The 15058-nt window shown below is 40.2% G+C and overlaps 1 protein-coding gene across 4 annotated transcripts in view; it reads right to left on the reverse strand.

The window, feature by feature from the left end:
* The window catches only part of LOC104933424 (TSC22 domain family protein 1), a 35672-nt gene that overhangs the window by 7917 nt on the left and 12697 nt on the right, over positions 1–15058 (reverse strand). The window contains exon 1 of one of the 4 annotated variants that reach the window (XM_010748871.3): positions 150–682. The exons of 1 other annotated variant lie outside the window; for it this stretch is intronic. In XM_010748871.3, coding sequence (XP_010747173.1) covers positions 150–259 — 110 coding nt within the window. In that variant the 5' untranslated portion in view covers positions 260–682. Of the gene's footprint in view, positions 1–149; positions 683–7384; positions 8001–8389; positions 8409–15058 lie in introns of those variants that run through there. 2 more of the 4 variants (XM_027290817.1, XM_027290818.1) reach the window with 2 other exon arrangements.

Here is a 15058-nt window from a genome sequence, read left to right on the forward strand (position 1 = left end):
CCCTGAATGTCAGTGCTGCCCCTGAAGCCATGAATGACTGAATGGATATAGCCATGCAGCCCCCTTTGTGTGCAGCTACTGTAGTGATTGGCCCAAGCAGCGCTACACTGTCCTGACTCCCGCGGGGGACTCCCTGTCTTTATTTTTACCTTTTGAGATGCTGCTCCAGCTCCCAGAACAAAAGCTTCATTGCCATCTCGTCATGGCCTTGCACTCGTGGTCCCCGTACTCTCATGGAGCCGTCCGTCAGCAGGATCATGTACAATCCAAAGTAACAGAGCAGTGGGTCCCAAGCTTTCTTTGTTTAGTGTTTTCAGACCCCCACCTCGTTCTTTCTTAAAAGTCAGTGAACAGATCTGTCACGCCCTTATGGATGCATTAGTAAGCGCAGCTGCATGGGGGAATCAATGCCAGGTTGTGATAACTGTGCTTGCTCCTAATTTTTTGCCTCTGTCGATGTCATCCATTTGTGTTTGAATGGCTGACTAGTGAGTGAATTAGTGAGTAGAGACAGTAGCTAAGCGGGTGGTGACGTGTGATCATGTGATACTGGGAGTTACATAAACCATCAACAGAGATTAGCATGTGGCCCAGTATTTTCCTCACGCCCACAGCCCTCTATAGCCTGAGATGCAGATATACAATACAACTCTTCAGAAACACTCCACCTTTGAAGTCTTTTCAGAGTAGTTAGTAGTTTTAGAAGCACATACTGTAAATGAGCCTACAGGGATGTAGACATGCTGAACATGTAGTCTACCTTTGAGGCTCAGCAGTACAAGTTGTCCCCAAACTCAGGGGGGACACAGATTACTGTTGAGACTACATATTTTTCTTGTCACATAAAAAGGTTGTCAGAATCACTAAGAAGTCAAAGTCGTCTTCAACCTCAAAACTTCAAAAGCAGCTGTGACACTTTAATTTGTTGGTATAGTTTCAAAACAAAAGCATGATTTGGTTTTCTATAGCAGCCACCCCCTCTGCGTGATAGACAAGAGACCCTGTAGCTTCAGGGTCTTATCTTGTCATTTCTAATTGAAAGGCAGCTTTAAGATGGCTCGGTGCCTCCGCAGACAGAAAACACAACGCGCACTCGGCAGAGCCTCCACCGGCTTAGAGACAGCTGGCCAAGAAACGATAGGTAAGGCATGTGCACAATGCAGGGGATTTCACTTGTACCAACAGACTTCATGTGCCGGAGTGAATCAGTATCACATGACTTTGGGGTGGGTCATACAGTCCGTCAGCAGCATGCTTAGAGCAGCTAATCAACCGATTCAAACACCTTGAATTAAAAAGATATTAGAAAATACAAGTTTTTAACAAAAAGGCTCAGTAATCTCTATGTGGCGTCCAATACGGACATGGACAAAACTACTTAAACTAAGGTGAAAGCTGCAATGCCGTGTGGTGTGACATACAGCCTTTCACTATTAGATGATGTAACATTTAATCACCTTTATCCAATTTGTTTGATGCCAAATGTACAGTCTAGAACTGCACGGTTTTCAGTAAAAGCATTAGGTTACAGTATTACTACAACAGCAGCAGCAGCAGCAGCCGGCTAACGTCATCAAAAATGGTTTGGGAAAGAGCCAAGAACACTAACCACACACCACACCCTCACTAGTAGCTGCATTTACATGAAATTTTGACTAATTTCCAGTTTGTTGATGTGAAATTTCACGAGTTACAAGAAGCTTTACAACCACCTCAGAAAATATGAGACTCTTAAAGCACCACCATCATGACAGATGTTAAAATACAGCCATCTAGACTGTCCTAATTCAGATATAGACAGTTTACACAGGAGGCAGATTCATTCCTAATAATTAGATGATTTATTATTGGCTGTTCAATTGGATAGGGTCAAGAACAAGAGCTCATTTGGTGGAAAGGCGGTATTATATCTCCTGTTTTTGTACCGTTAATTTAACTCGCTTGCCATCACATTTTAGCTTATGACAATGTATCAGCTCATTATTGAAACTAATATTACAGGAAAAGAAAAACTTATTCTTTAATTACATTTCAGTGATTTCATAGTTTATTCTCATTTGGAATTTTATTGTATGCTAATAATAAAATATTTTTGGGAATTAATTTGATTTTCTTTTTTTATATATTTCAGATTGCTCCAAGTATTACAACGGGGAGGTCGTGTACCACTAGTGATCTAAAAACTAGATCACTAGTGGGTGCTGTACAAATGGCTTGATTGAGTAACCAGGCGTCATTCGGCCCACCTCAGGTCCACCAACAATCCAATTTTTAGATTAGCTGGGAGGCACCACTCTTCAGAAACTTGTGGAAGACTTTACAGATACTCTGTACATAATACACTACATACTATACTATATACTTTCACTGGTGTACCCAACATTCATAATACACTATGAAATATTAACTGAATACATGAGTTAATGTATGCAACCAAGAGCAGGCCTGTTATTATTATACAGGTGATACTAAACAAAAGCCTACTTTGCAGAAAATATTAAAGACACATCTACAATTACAAAAATCAAACAAATCATAAAATCACAGATGACCAGTTAAAAGGTGCTCAAAACTGCAGCTAAAACAATTTCTATGTTAATGACATAGTTATCTTCTATATGACAGGTTGTTATAAAACTATTTCAATCCAGTATTTATTTATATTTTATTATTTTCCTTTGATTATGATGAGAGAAGTGCTATGTATGTTGGTTTTGTTGCTGCCTTTTGGCTAAATGTGTCTCACTCACAGGAAGAGGAGCTGCACTCACATGTGGTGTGTTTTAGGGGAGAAATGCAATCTCTAAAAAGTTAATAATAAAAGGGGCCTGGCATGTCCCAGCGATGAAAAAAAAGAAGAAGAGAGGCCTATTGAATTGTTGAATTGTAAAGGCTTTTGGCTGAGCTGTAGTTTGATAGTGGAAAGCACACACAGACTTTACCAGTAAGCCCTGGCAGAGGGTTTCCATAGTCACACCCTGACTATGGAGAATGACAGAGAGCTTGCATGGACTGAGTGAGTCAGAGAGGCAGGGAGGAATGATGAGTGGCCATTTTGGCCCTCATACGTAAGAGAGACAGGTGCTATTGGGGAGTTTGGGCTGACTGCAGCAAGTCCTTAGTCCTTGTTCTGAACTAAACTCACTTTCACACTCACACTGGGGGAGAGGTGGAGGGAGAGAAGGAGGGGGACAGAGTCAGCCAGAGACACAAGAGCTGGAAAGGGCGAGATCCACCACCTCAGTATTAGTATGGCTTCAAACAGTCACGGACGGAGGGAGAGCAGAAGCAAAGACAAATGTTTCCATTATTATGCAGTGTGTTTAGATAAACAGCACATTTCACCTATACTGACCCACTGTCTTCTGCCTCTACCAGGGTAGCAAGAAACTTAGGAGTCATGATCGATGACCAACTAACGTTCTGTGATCACGTTGCTTCGGTTGCCCAGTTGTACATAAGAAAAATCGGACCTTACCTGACTCCACATGCTACCTAACTCCTGATACAGGCTCTGGTCATCTCACGACTCGATTACTGTAATGCCAGCCTGCACAGTGAAACCGTTTTAGATTATCCAGAGTGCCTGATCTTTAACCAACCCAAAAGGTTCACGTTACCTAGCTGCTCATCAAACTCCACTGGCTACCTGTAGACGCCTGCCATAAATTTAAATCACTAATGCTGGCCTTCAAAGTAGTCTCCAGTTCTACACCCACCTACTTGAATGCCCGTCTGAATTGGAGGCACTCACCTGGCTCTGCCACGTCGCTCAGGGCAATCTAAACTTTTCTCGTCTGTTGTACCCCGTTGGTCAAACATCCTACCAGTTCCTACCAGATCAGGGGCGTCCCTCTCTACTGTATCTTTAAAAACCTCCTGGAGACCTAGCTCTTCACAGAGTACCTCCTCTCCGAGCACTACCAACAACTGGAGATGCTAAATCTATCTATTAGTAGTACTTAATGCTGCACTAATATGTCCCTGTCACACTGTGCCTTGATTGGTTCCTTTTTGGAAGTCGCTTTGGACAAAATCATCAGCTAAATGACTAAATGAAAATGTAACCTGATGTTCTGTGACTAACTAAATCTTGCACAGTTTACAGACATTTGTACATTTTTGCAGTAATGTTCTGCCAAACATGGTAAAACAGCAAGCTATAGGATGCACAATGGATGGAAAACATATCTTCTGACATCACTGAAGATTCCGCACATGAACAAAGAGAAACTCCGCAAATCACAGCTTGTAAATGAGCTTAAATGCACAAACAAACACAGGTGTGGTCCTCAAAGACAAAACCTGAAAGCTACCTGTCAAGCACTGCTAAGCAAATAACATCTGCACTGCCTATCGAAACCGATATGTTGCTGGCAGGAAAAGTTTCAGAATAAGTCTGAAAGCTCCCTCTCTTTTTCTTCACACACACACACACACACACACACACACACACACACACACACACACACACACACAGAAGATCCAAGTTATATAAGTGTGTGTGTGTGTGAGCGAGCAGCAGGTTTGAGTAATGTGGAGTGAAACCTGGCATTAAAAGGATTAGCAGCCAAAGAACACACAGCGCTCCGGGTCCACGCAACAGAGGACAGGCATGATGCTAACCTCTCTGTGAGCAGTGAAGCCACATTATGGGGCTGCAGGGTGGATTTAACGATGCATATGTGCTTATAGAAATAATCAATGCAGAACCAACAATTGGATGTACCTGCGTTTTTAAACAGTGAACACATCAATGCAGTTTAATTCAAACCTGTCTTGATGTAAAATTATGTACAATGTGCCAGAACAAAAGCAATTTGATAATACATTTTACTGCAATTATGTCTCATTGCGCTTAAAACAATGTGGACAATTACATGGTGCTTTATTTAGTGACTTTGACATTTTAATATAATTTTCTGGTAGCTGTGATTAAAAATAATTAAATCTCATAAAGATATGCCTATTGTGCCGCAGGATTTTAAGAAAAGCCTTCATCACGTCCAGATTTTACCACTTAAAAAGGTCCAGTGAGTTAGAGAATATGGCACACATGGAATATAATAGAAGATTTTAATATTGATGAGTATGTTTTCTATATAGTATAACCACCTGAAACAAAGTTTTTTCAAATTAAAATTGTTAGCTTAGACTGAGCCTTTTATATCTACAGATTCTGTAGGTCCCTAAACACTTGGAGGGGAAGGGCGAAGGGAGGGGGCACTGCTAAATGCCACTAAATCCTTTAAACTTTGAGCTACATCGTAAAAGACGTTTCAACATCTTAAAATGCAAACCACCATATCTTTGTAAGGGCCAATTCAAGTTCTCTTTAGAGGCTGATGGAGGAGGAAAGATTACTCATTGATATCTGGGTCATAAAGTTTTACACCAGAAACTTGCTGCACAGCCTCCACCTTACACAACAGAGTGAAATAAGTGCGTTTGTGTTGGCTGGTGGGAGGCTGTTATTTTTCGCTCGTAACACTCCACAGAATCACAATACCAAAGTGATTCATCTCATGCCTGACCAAACCTTCAACCGACACAATCGGCAGATCTCGCAGCCAAATCAGTGAAAGCGGTGGGCGGCTACACTTGTAACGTACACGGCTGTGTTTTTCTGACAAGGTTAACAGCATCAGCCGTGATGTTTCTATTTGCGAGATATATTATTAACCAGTCCAAAACACAGCCTAACACACATATCAGTCATCTAATTACAGGTGTCCATTTTGGGGGTTTTGCAGGTGACGCTGTGGTGAATCGCAACAGGGTTGTGCATCAGTGTCTGGGTGTCTCTCTGTTTGTTCTGAACATAACCACTGTGAAACAATCAGGAAATAACTTATTATTTTGCTGATCAACCGGCTTTATCAATGCCGGCGCCCCCTCACTCTCAAATCGCTGTCTATGGCGCTCACCATCGGACACAAACTGAGTAAATTGCCACAGTACCGGATCCTGTTGTCTGATGTCTTTATCTCCATTGTTTGCTGGTTTGTTAATAGAAAAAGGCTGAAAATGGTTTAACAGTATAGCTTCATTACAGTTCAGTGGGCCCGGAAACTAACGATTATTTTCATCTTTAGATAAATCTGTCAATCATTTTATTGATTAATCATTTAGTTGTTTGGCCCATAAAATGTCAGAAAATTATGAAAAATGTTAACTGCCATTTCCCAAAGCCCAAGGTGACGTCCTCAAAGAATTTCCCCATTGAGGGATCAATAAAGTTAATCAGCAAATGTCCGTCATGGAGGACTAAAGAAACCGTAAATATTCCCATTTGAGGATCTGAAATCAGAAAATTTGGACATTTCTCCTTAGAGAATGATTCAAAACAATTAATTAATTATCAAGATGGTTGACAATTAATTTAACAGATGACAACAAATTAATTAAATTGATTAATTGTTGCAGCTGGCAGATGTCATAAAAAGATAAAGTAATTAATATGTAAAAAACTAGTAAGAATATTGAGGTATACTGCTATGAAGTGACTTAAAGAAGAAAAATTTGCAATTTAACTCCCCATGAAAATGTATGTATGTTTAACCTTCTGTCTGTACACCTCTAAAAATAGCTCTCAACCCTCGAGTTGATTTGACTGAAGGGTCAGGGTGTGACAGAATTGATCCGTCATTGAACGGCCAGGAGATTGATGAAGAATGTTACCATCCATCTTTAGTTCCATTCAGCCTTTCCAAACTCTTGTTTCCTCAAAGCAAAACTATTTATTTAATCATCACTGCATAGAATCAATTTGTTACTTTTTAAAATATCAACATTGTTAACAAATACAAATATACAACCATATCAACGTGTGTCTTTCTTTGACTTTTAAATCAGCTGTTGTAACAGGTCAGGGAGAGTTCATCTGATCAATCATTTGAAACAAGCAGCCCCCTTTTCATCTGTGTGTGTGTGTGTGTGTGTGTGTGGGTGTATTGAAGATTACATGTGAAGAGGAAGAGGACAGAGCAGTGAGTGGATTAACTAATGACCGTCAGGGCCTAAATCTCTGACGACAGCAGAGCTATCATAAACACAGCTTAGCTACAAACAAGCAAACTCTTGTTTCCTGCACAGCTTTACAGTCAGACAGACTCACCTCGGTCATGCCTCTTCCATATTCAGGATACTTGGAAATGTAAATACAGAGGCCAACTAGAAGCAACACTGTAACTTTTCAATCACAATCACAAGAAGTACTTAACACTTTACGTCACCAAGTCACGCAGCACCAAACTGGATTTGGTGAAACTGGATCATATTTTATGGAGAAAATGTTCTCTGCTGTTAGTTAATGTTAGCTCAATTTGTTAGCCGAGCTGCCCAGACTGTGAGCTCAGAGCACTGGGGGAGTGTTAATGTTTGTACCACAGGCATTTTGGACCACCAAGAAGAAGAGGAGGTTTTTTGTTAAGCGGGCGATGTAAACAGAATCAGCAGCCTCTATGGACATAATGACAAAAAGACTAAAGGGGATGAGGAAGCTAAGTGGGTGTTCAGACAGGGACAGGCAAACCGGACGCCGGTGGCGTTTTTCAGTTTATTTCAGTGGGGGTCGTGCATTTCCACACCGGCAGCCTGCAACGCAGGCGTTGCCGCAAAGAACGCCACCGGCGTCCGGGAAAGAAGTTTCAACTTTTGAAACTGACTATAGAGCGAGTATTTGGTATAGTCAGGCTACTTCACCCCCACCACTGGTTGCCGGTTTGCCTGTCCCTGTCTGAACGTGGTTTAAGAGTAAAAATAAGTACAAAAAGCTGTTGAACAAGAGTAAATCTAGGACTTTTAGTCATTGGAGAGAGCTTTGTGAAATAAAAGGCTTTTTTAAATCATAAGTATGTCCATACTCACGGCAGTGGTATTGTGCTTTAAAACAATACCAACAAAAATACCAATTGCTACATAGTGTTGTTGTAGTGTGACGTTACAGCTCTCCACTCTCATGAATCGTTGAGGAATGTTGAGCAGGAAATGGTTTGGTACTGATGATGAACAGAAAATATGTGGTAATCAATACAATCCATCCAGAGTTCACAGACTGCTGACTCACTAAGCCTTACCTAACTCCTTAGCTTAAAGAATCATCAGATATCTGAGTGGTTACTGCTTTCTGAGCTAAGACAAAATGGCAAATGAACAACAACTTGCCTCAAGTAAAAGCAGCGACTGATTGGAGTCTTGATATCAAGTAGACATAAATATTAAATTTTACGACGCAACCTGTCTGAATTACCAACTAAATTCTTCACACTGTAGTAAAAGTAAAAGGAGGCCAGTCACTGCAACACGAAGATGAGGAAAGGTTTATGCGGCCTGGTGTCTACTGCACGTGATTAATTAAAACTTTGATCAAGAGGGGCCAAAACAAACAAAGAATAAAAAAGTCTTACCTGTTACAGTGAATGGACGGGGCCACAGGGAAACATGAAAGAGAAAGAAAGAAAAAATGGATTAACGATAATAAACCAGGGGAGTCAGGAAGAACGGTTACAGAAGAAAAACATCTGATCGAAACAACCCTACATTCTGTCAGTCACCAAGTCAATGTTTCTGTCGATATACAGTGACTGGCCACTTCATTAGCCATCAATTGTATTTTTATGAAGTTGGGGCTGTTGTTGTACAGGAATGAAAGTGTTTCTAATATTTTGGACCTCTCATGTATGTAAATGGTGTGGCCAAAATATTAGAACCCTAACCTCTCTGACAGTGTATAAGTGTACCTAATGAAGTGGAAATAGACCACAGTGTTAGTCTGTTTATAATAGCAACAAACAAAGATGGGCATTTTGTTTTATTTAATTTAGCACAGGTAACCTTCTGTAGCTCAAAATACTTATACATGTAGCTGTTAAAGAGGTTAAAAACCCATTGAAGGAGCCGCATTATGTCCACCCCTCTTTGCACTTCACGGTATGTATCATTTGAATCAGTGAGCACACACACACCATATGCTCGCTCTATAGTCAGGCTACAAACGCAGACTTCATAGATATAGGCTGCTACATACTGCCATCTGGTGACAGCTAGATTCACTGCATGTCAGACTGCAAACTGAACCGGAACAAAAGACTTGTTGACTGTTGTCGAGTTGAATTCCTGTTAAGTGCTCAACTTCTGCCACCAAATGACTCCCAAACTTCACACCTTTGTTGTGCCTTATGATCAGAAGTCAGTCAGCGTCAATTGCTCATATTTCTTTGAACACATAGCCTCATTAAAGGCTACAAGCTTTCATCCCAATCAAAAGGAGTTTGATTAGTTTGAAACATAAAAAAGGTCATTAACATGATGAGCTATGACGCAATTAGCACAAACTGTCTATGTGCAAACCATGATGAGCTATGACGCAATTAGCACAAACTGTCTATGTGCAAACAGCATTTATATATTTTTCTTTTAACCTCATGTGGATGTCTTTCTTGCATGTTTTTATTCCCTGTACCTGTCCAAGATTTACACAAAATCCAGTGTAGCAGAGGTTTAACAGCTCAACATTTAACAGTCATTTCCTCATTAAATGTGTCTTAGAGTATAAATACTCATATCAATCTTTCCCTTAATTAGCTCTGCTGGAGTGGGTGGGTACACTATATATTCTACCCTACTTCTAATGCAAGTATAAACTCCTAATAAGCAAGTGAGTGTGTATATTTGAGAGCAGCTTAATGTCTCTGTGAGAAAACAACATTGCCTCCTTTTCATTGGCACATAAACAACCCTGTTATCTGCCTTCACACCTTTAATGCTAAAATGCAACCAGGCATTAAATATGTGCACACAGCCTTTCCTCAAGGAGCAGGTACTTCGTGTCTGACATTTCACCAATCCTTGTCCCCTTGGGGTAACAATGTGGTCTTAATTTAAAGCCCCAAACTGCAATTGGGTTCAGTGAAACACCCGACGAAACTCAGACGGATCTGGAGTTTTCTTTGAGAGTTGTTTTGTGTTTATTTTGCATCCTGTGAATGGATTCCCTTCATCCTTAAACCTCTACCCTAGTGGTTTTCGTAACAATATAACACGTTGCCACTCTGGTGACTAACAACTCTTACAACTGCTTTGTCACCTCAGTAACTCTTACATGACTGATTCTCAAGCCTCCAATGTTGAAGCACATGAAAGCACCAACAAACAAACCTTCAAGCAGATTCACTTTCTGCAGGCACCACACATCAATGATTTTTAATGATTACAATGATGGACAGTTTATGATCATGTAAACATGCATGCAGGTATGGAGAAGGACTGCCCTTGAGGCATGCATGCGTATTATTAACAACCGACAGGTGTTATGTAGTCAATTTTCTAAAGTTAAATGTGAAACTCGTGTGGAAATAATATTACAGCATTGTAGCAATGTGACTCGAAGGAAATGTCGGGTCTGCATCACTGTAACAGCCAACCACATGGCTGGCCATGATAAGCCACACACTTAGAATGACGGATGTCCTCACAGTTACATTTGAGCTTGCTGCCTCTTAACGAATGTCTATACTTCAGTCCACTGTTTGAGCAGTGGGAGATCAACATGGTAAATCATTTGTCATATCTGAAATTACTAAAAAAAGACAAGATAGCTGTATGAAAACCACTGCAGTTCATACTGCTACTGCTACTACTTGAAGCTACTAGCAGAGGTCTGCAGCACTGGCAGCACTAATGGATGCAAGCCACAAAAATCGCCATCTCCAGTTAAACAAAACAACTAAAATGAATCAATGTGAATGAATACATTTGATACAGTCCACTCAGGTGGTCTCTTCTTGGCCACGTTGACTGGGAGTTTTCATATCCCTGATTTATTAAATAATATTAATAAACACAATGAGTATTAAACAATATTCTATGACTGACAAAGCTCCTTGGTTATAATTATAGAAAGCGGCTACAGGGTTAAGTATCAGCAAATGGTCTCATTTAGACCCATTTAATGATGTCTAGTTCGTTAGGTTTAGCCACAGGGCAGTGATGAAAAGCCACAGCTGCCATCGTGGAGATTCAGTCGGTCTGGATTAAAATGGCTGAAATCAACGCTGTTGGTCTAAACTAATGGACAGTAACTCAAATCTGCCATTTTTTGGGAAAATGACATAAGCCTTGGTGAAATATTTTGGCAAGAACGTTTAAATTCATGTCGCTTAAGACCAAAGACTTGCTTGAGTTTTTCGCGCATTTCAGGGTCGTCATAGCTTTCTCCTGCATGCTAGAGAAGGGAGACTAAGGCCAGACAGTTACACCGCTCGATGTCACTAAATACTACACATTGGTCCTTTACTGAACTTTAATGATAATTAGTTCAACTGACTAAACCTGGAAGCATTGTGCTGACACCAACTGGTCGCCACTGTTAGATCAGAAAATCTCCATTCTCCATGTGTGAACACAGATTTCGTTTTCCACTGTATGAATTTGTGCTCCACATACATAACTTCCGTATATATGATGTGCCTGGTGTGTATGTGTAGTTCACAGCTTGCCAACCAGCAGGGGGGAGTGCAGCACTATTTACAGTGCTGAAAGCGGTTTGCAGGCAGACTATAGTTGGCATTAATACTACAGTGACTGTGCCAACAGACAGCAGAGGAAAGGTATTAGCTATGCTCAGAGCAAGTTAATTTATAGCATGTTTTAATTAACTTTTGGCTTCTGGTCACTCCAAAGAGAAGTGGGAGAGCTGGAGCACTGAACACACACAGTGTGCTTCAAAACAGGTTTAAATTTAAAGACTAATGTTTGTCTAATTGGGCGGGCTACCTAAAAAAAATTCAATATATAGGAAACAATAAGTACAGAGTGTCTCTGCGCTTTATTCATGCTAACAGGAGAAGCAGCTGGCTAGACTGTTGAGGGGGGAAAAGATTTTAAAAAGCACAGAAAAAAAACTTCACCCCCTCCCTCCAGTAGCCTGCCTCATTCAGCCACAGAGCATAGAGAAGAGGATTAGCTCACACAAAGCAAGAATGAATATCAAACCCTATGGGAAAAGACACTCGCTGGATAGAGCTCGCACGTCATCGGCGAGCAAAAAGGCTGAAACTATCAGACTCCATCAGCCTAAGCGGACCAGACATATGGACAGAGTCACCTCTGTGCCACGTGATGATTGCCCATAACGAGCACTAACTAATATTTTAATACTCGAGCAGGAAATCTCCAATGCAAGCTTTTATTATAAAGCTAGGCTAGCTCTTTCCACCTGCTTACAATGTTCTTGCCAAGCTAGGCTAACCATTAGATTGATATTAATCTTCTCATCTCGCTTTCTAAAATAATTAAACTTTTGTTGAAATGTCATATTATAAATACAGAAAAATTCAGAAAAAGTAATTTCCATGAGTGTTGAACAGCACTGGGACTTTTAACTGCATGTATCACTCCGCTTTACAGATGTCCTAACGAACGTTACGTTGGCGTTGCATTAACATCGTCAACTATCTTAGATTGTAACAAACTTTGCACCACAAACATGAACATATTTCTACAAGTAGTTTAAAAACACACACACAATGGGCGACCTGCATACTGCTGTTAGAAACTGTCAGCCATCGTCAGTAATCAATACACAACCATTAATCAAAACAATAACTAACATCAGTCTACGTCAGACACCCTTATCATACTTAACAGCCACCTGGTGTTTTTGAAAAAGCTCCCTGCACTGTCCGAGGAAAATATGACACCAGACTCCCTTTAAGAAATATGACATTTCATTACGTGTCCGTGAAAAAACATGACAGATGATAAAGACAAAGGACGTCACATGTCCAACAGTCTTCTGAATAATAATAATTTGAGTCAAATAAATGATTAAATAAACAAACAAATCACAATCTGTTGTCACTTATTACTGTTAATTAATGAATGCTAATAAATGCTTGTAGAATTTGCCTGATGGTATCTGACCACCTGAACTTCTTCTCAGTTACCTGCAAAGTTTAATTCGTGCTGTGACAACATGAAGTGCGAAACTTGCTGTGATAGAGGACCAAAGAAACTAGAGTTTCTGGAGAAAAAAATTACTCAAAGCAATGAATCCATTATCAAAAAAGCTGGTGATTATTCCTATTCATTTGACCGGGCCTGCTTTAAACACTCTAATTTGTTTAAAGTAAACGCTTAGGACCCTGTGGGCCATGAATGGGGCATTGAGAGGCAGGGGCTGGGACAGACGATAGCTCACCTCATGGTGGACCATCAGCTTGATCCAAAGATCCAACTATGAGCTTTTTAACTACAGCAACTTTAATGTTAAAAGATTTTAAGTGCACTCATTTCAAATCATTACAGAGCCTCGAAGAGTCCTGTATTGTTATTTTGTCATTTTGTCACTACCTCCCCGAGTCAGGAGTGGGTAATTTGCATGCCTGCATTCCTTGGATGTGATAGCTCTCCGGAATAAAACCCTGATTTCCTGTTACTTGTGGTCACCATGGTAGGCACAGGAAGTACCACTGAAAGTTGCTAGGGCAGACATTCGAATGAGACATTGCGGCCACGAGGGAGAGATCAACTCAAGGTTATCTAGAGTCACCAAAGCGCCCTGAGGGGAACCCGCATAAGGTTTGTTTTCCATCGCTCTAGTGATAAGTCAACTTCAATCATAATCGGGGACGTGAAGTCAGCCAAGCGTCAGTATGTGGGTAAAACAAATCAGCATACGTATTCAACTAGGTTAGTTTGTATAGTATAAAAGCAATTTAGCTAGTCTGTTCAGCCCATCAGCACTGAGAACACTGATATGAATTAAGGTAATATCTTTTTATCTGTTTCCTTGGATGACCTCGGCAGATTTTATTCCTCCGAGGCTGAAACAAACAAATATATAAATATATATAATAAACTAAATTGAGAAAGACACAGAGGAGCAAAAAAGACGATAGCAAAGTCATCCATTGCATTATCTCTATTTGTGTGTGTGGGTGTGTGATTCCTTTAGCTGACTGGACAGTGTTTGGGCCACAGGAATGCCGGCCATGATTCAGCACATTGCCTGCATGTTTAGGGGAATGACAGTGGCAGCCCACTAAAGCTTAAAAATAAAAATGCACGGCTAAAAATGAAAGCATCGTAAAACTTCACTACATAGTCAGACGTCACACAAATATCAAGTCACACATGCCGTACATGACATGTTTAAAAACTACAAAATAATGATTCCTTTAATTTTCTGTTTAATAAGACGGCTTCACCAACAAATGATGAGAACCGTTTAAGTAGCTTTAATACATAGTGTTACAATAACAGTGTCTCCCACTTAGACCTATCTAAACCTCATGTTAACATGTCCACATCTTTTTTTAAAGATTTAAAATAATACTATTTCCCTTCTGGAGGTCTCTGTTCTCGCAGGCATAGTTTCTTTTGTTGCCATAGAAATTAAGCACGTGGGCATCAGGAACGTACTGTATATACAGGATGCTTAAAACGCCTATAGAAAGTACTTCACTCAGTGTTCACCCACAACACAATACGTTTATATATCCCAAAAGCAGTTTGGGTTTAGATTTAAAATATTAGCGCCTATGTTGTCCTTAACTAATAAATGAAGTGAATCAACACGTCTTATTCACACAAGAAACGAGGCAAACAATGAACCTCATGAACCCAAAAGAACAGCTCAGCCTGAGTGTCATGAAATGAATGAAACAACTGGTCATAGATAGGACTCATAACACCAAAAATATCCATTAAAATAAAATGAATCATGTTGTGATGACTCTACAATGTCCAAAGCAGTGATTCTCAAACTGTGGTGGTACGCGAGCTCCCTCTGATGGTACGCCGAGCAATCAACAATTTAAAAAAAAAATGAAATACAGTCGTCCCTCGCTATATCGCGGTTCACTTTTCGCAGGCTCGCTGTTTTCTCTTTTTTTGGTGCAATTTTGCATGCTTTTTTTTTTTACAGTGTACTGTACAGTATGAACGCGCATTGTGTTCTGCGTCCTAAATTTTGGATCTATAGCTAATTTCCCTGTTTATGACAACTGTACTGACTCAGCTGTTCAAATTATATTAAGTTATGCATAATTAACAA

The sequence above is a fragment of the Larimichthys crocea genome, chromosome XVIII (assembly GCF_000972845.2).
Source record: "Larimichthys crocea isolate SSNF chromosome XVIII, L_crocea_2.0, whole genome shotgun sequence".
In the NCBI taxonomy this organism is placed as follows: Eukaryota; Metazoa; Chordata; class Actinopteri; family Sciaenidae; genus Larimichthys; species Larimichthys crocea.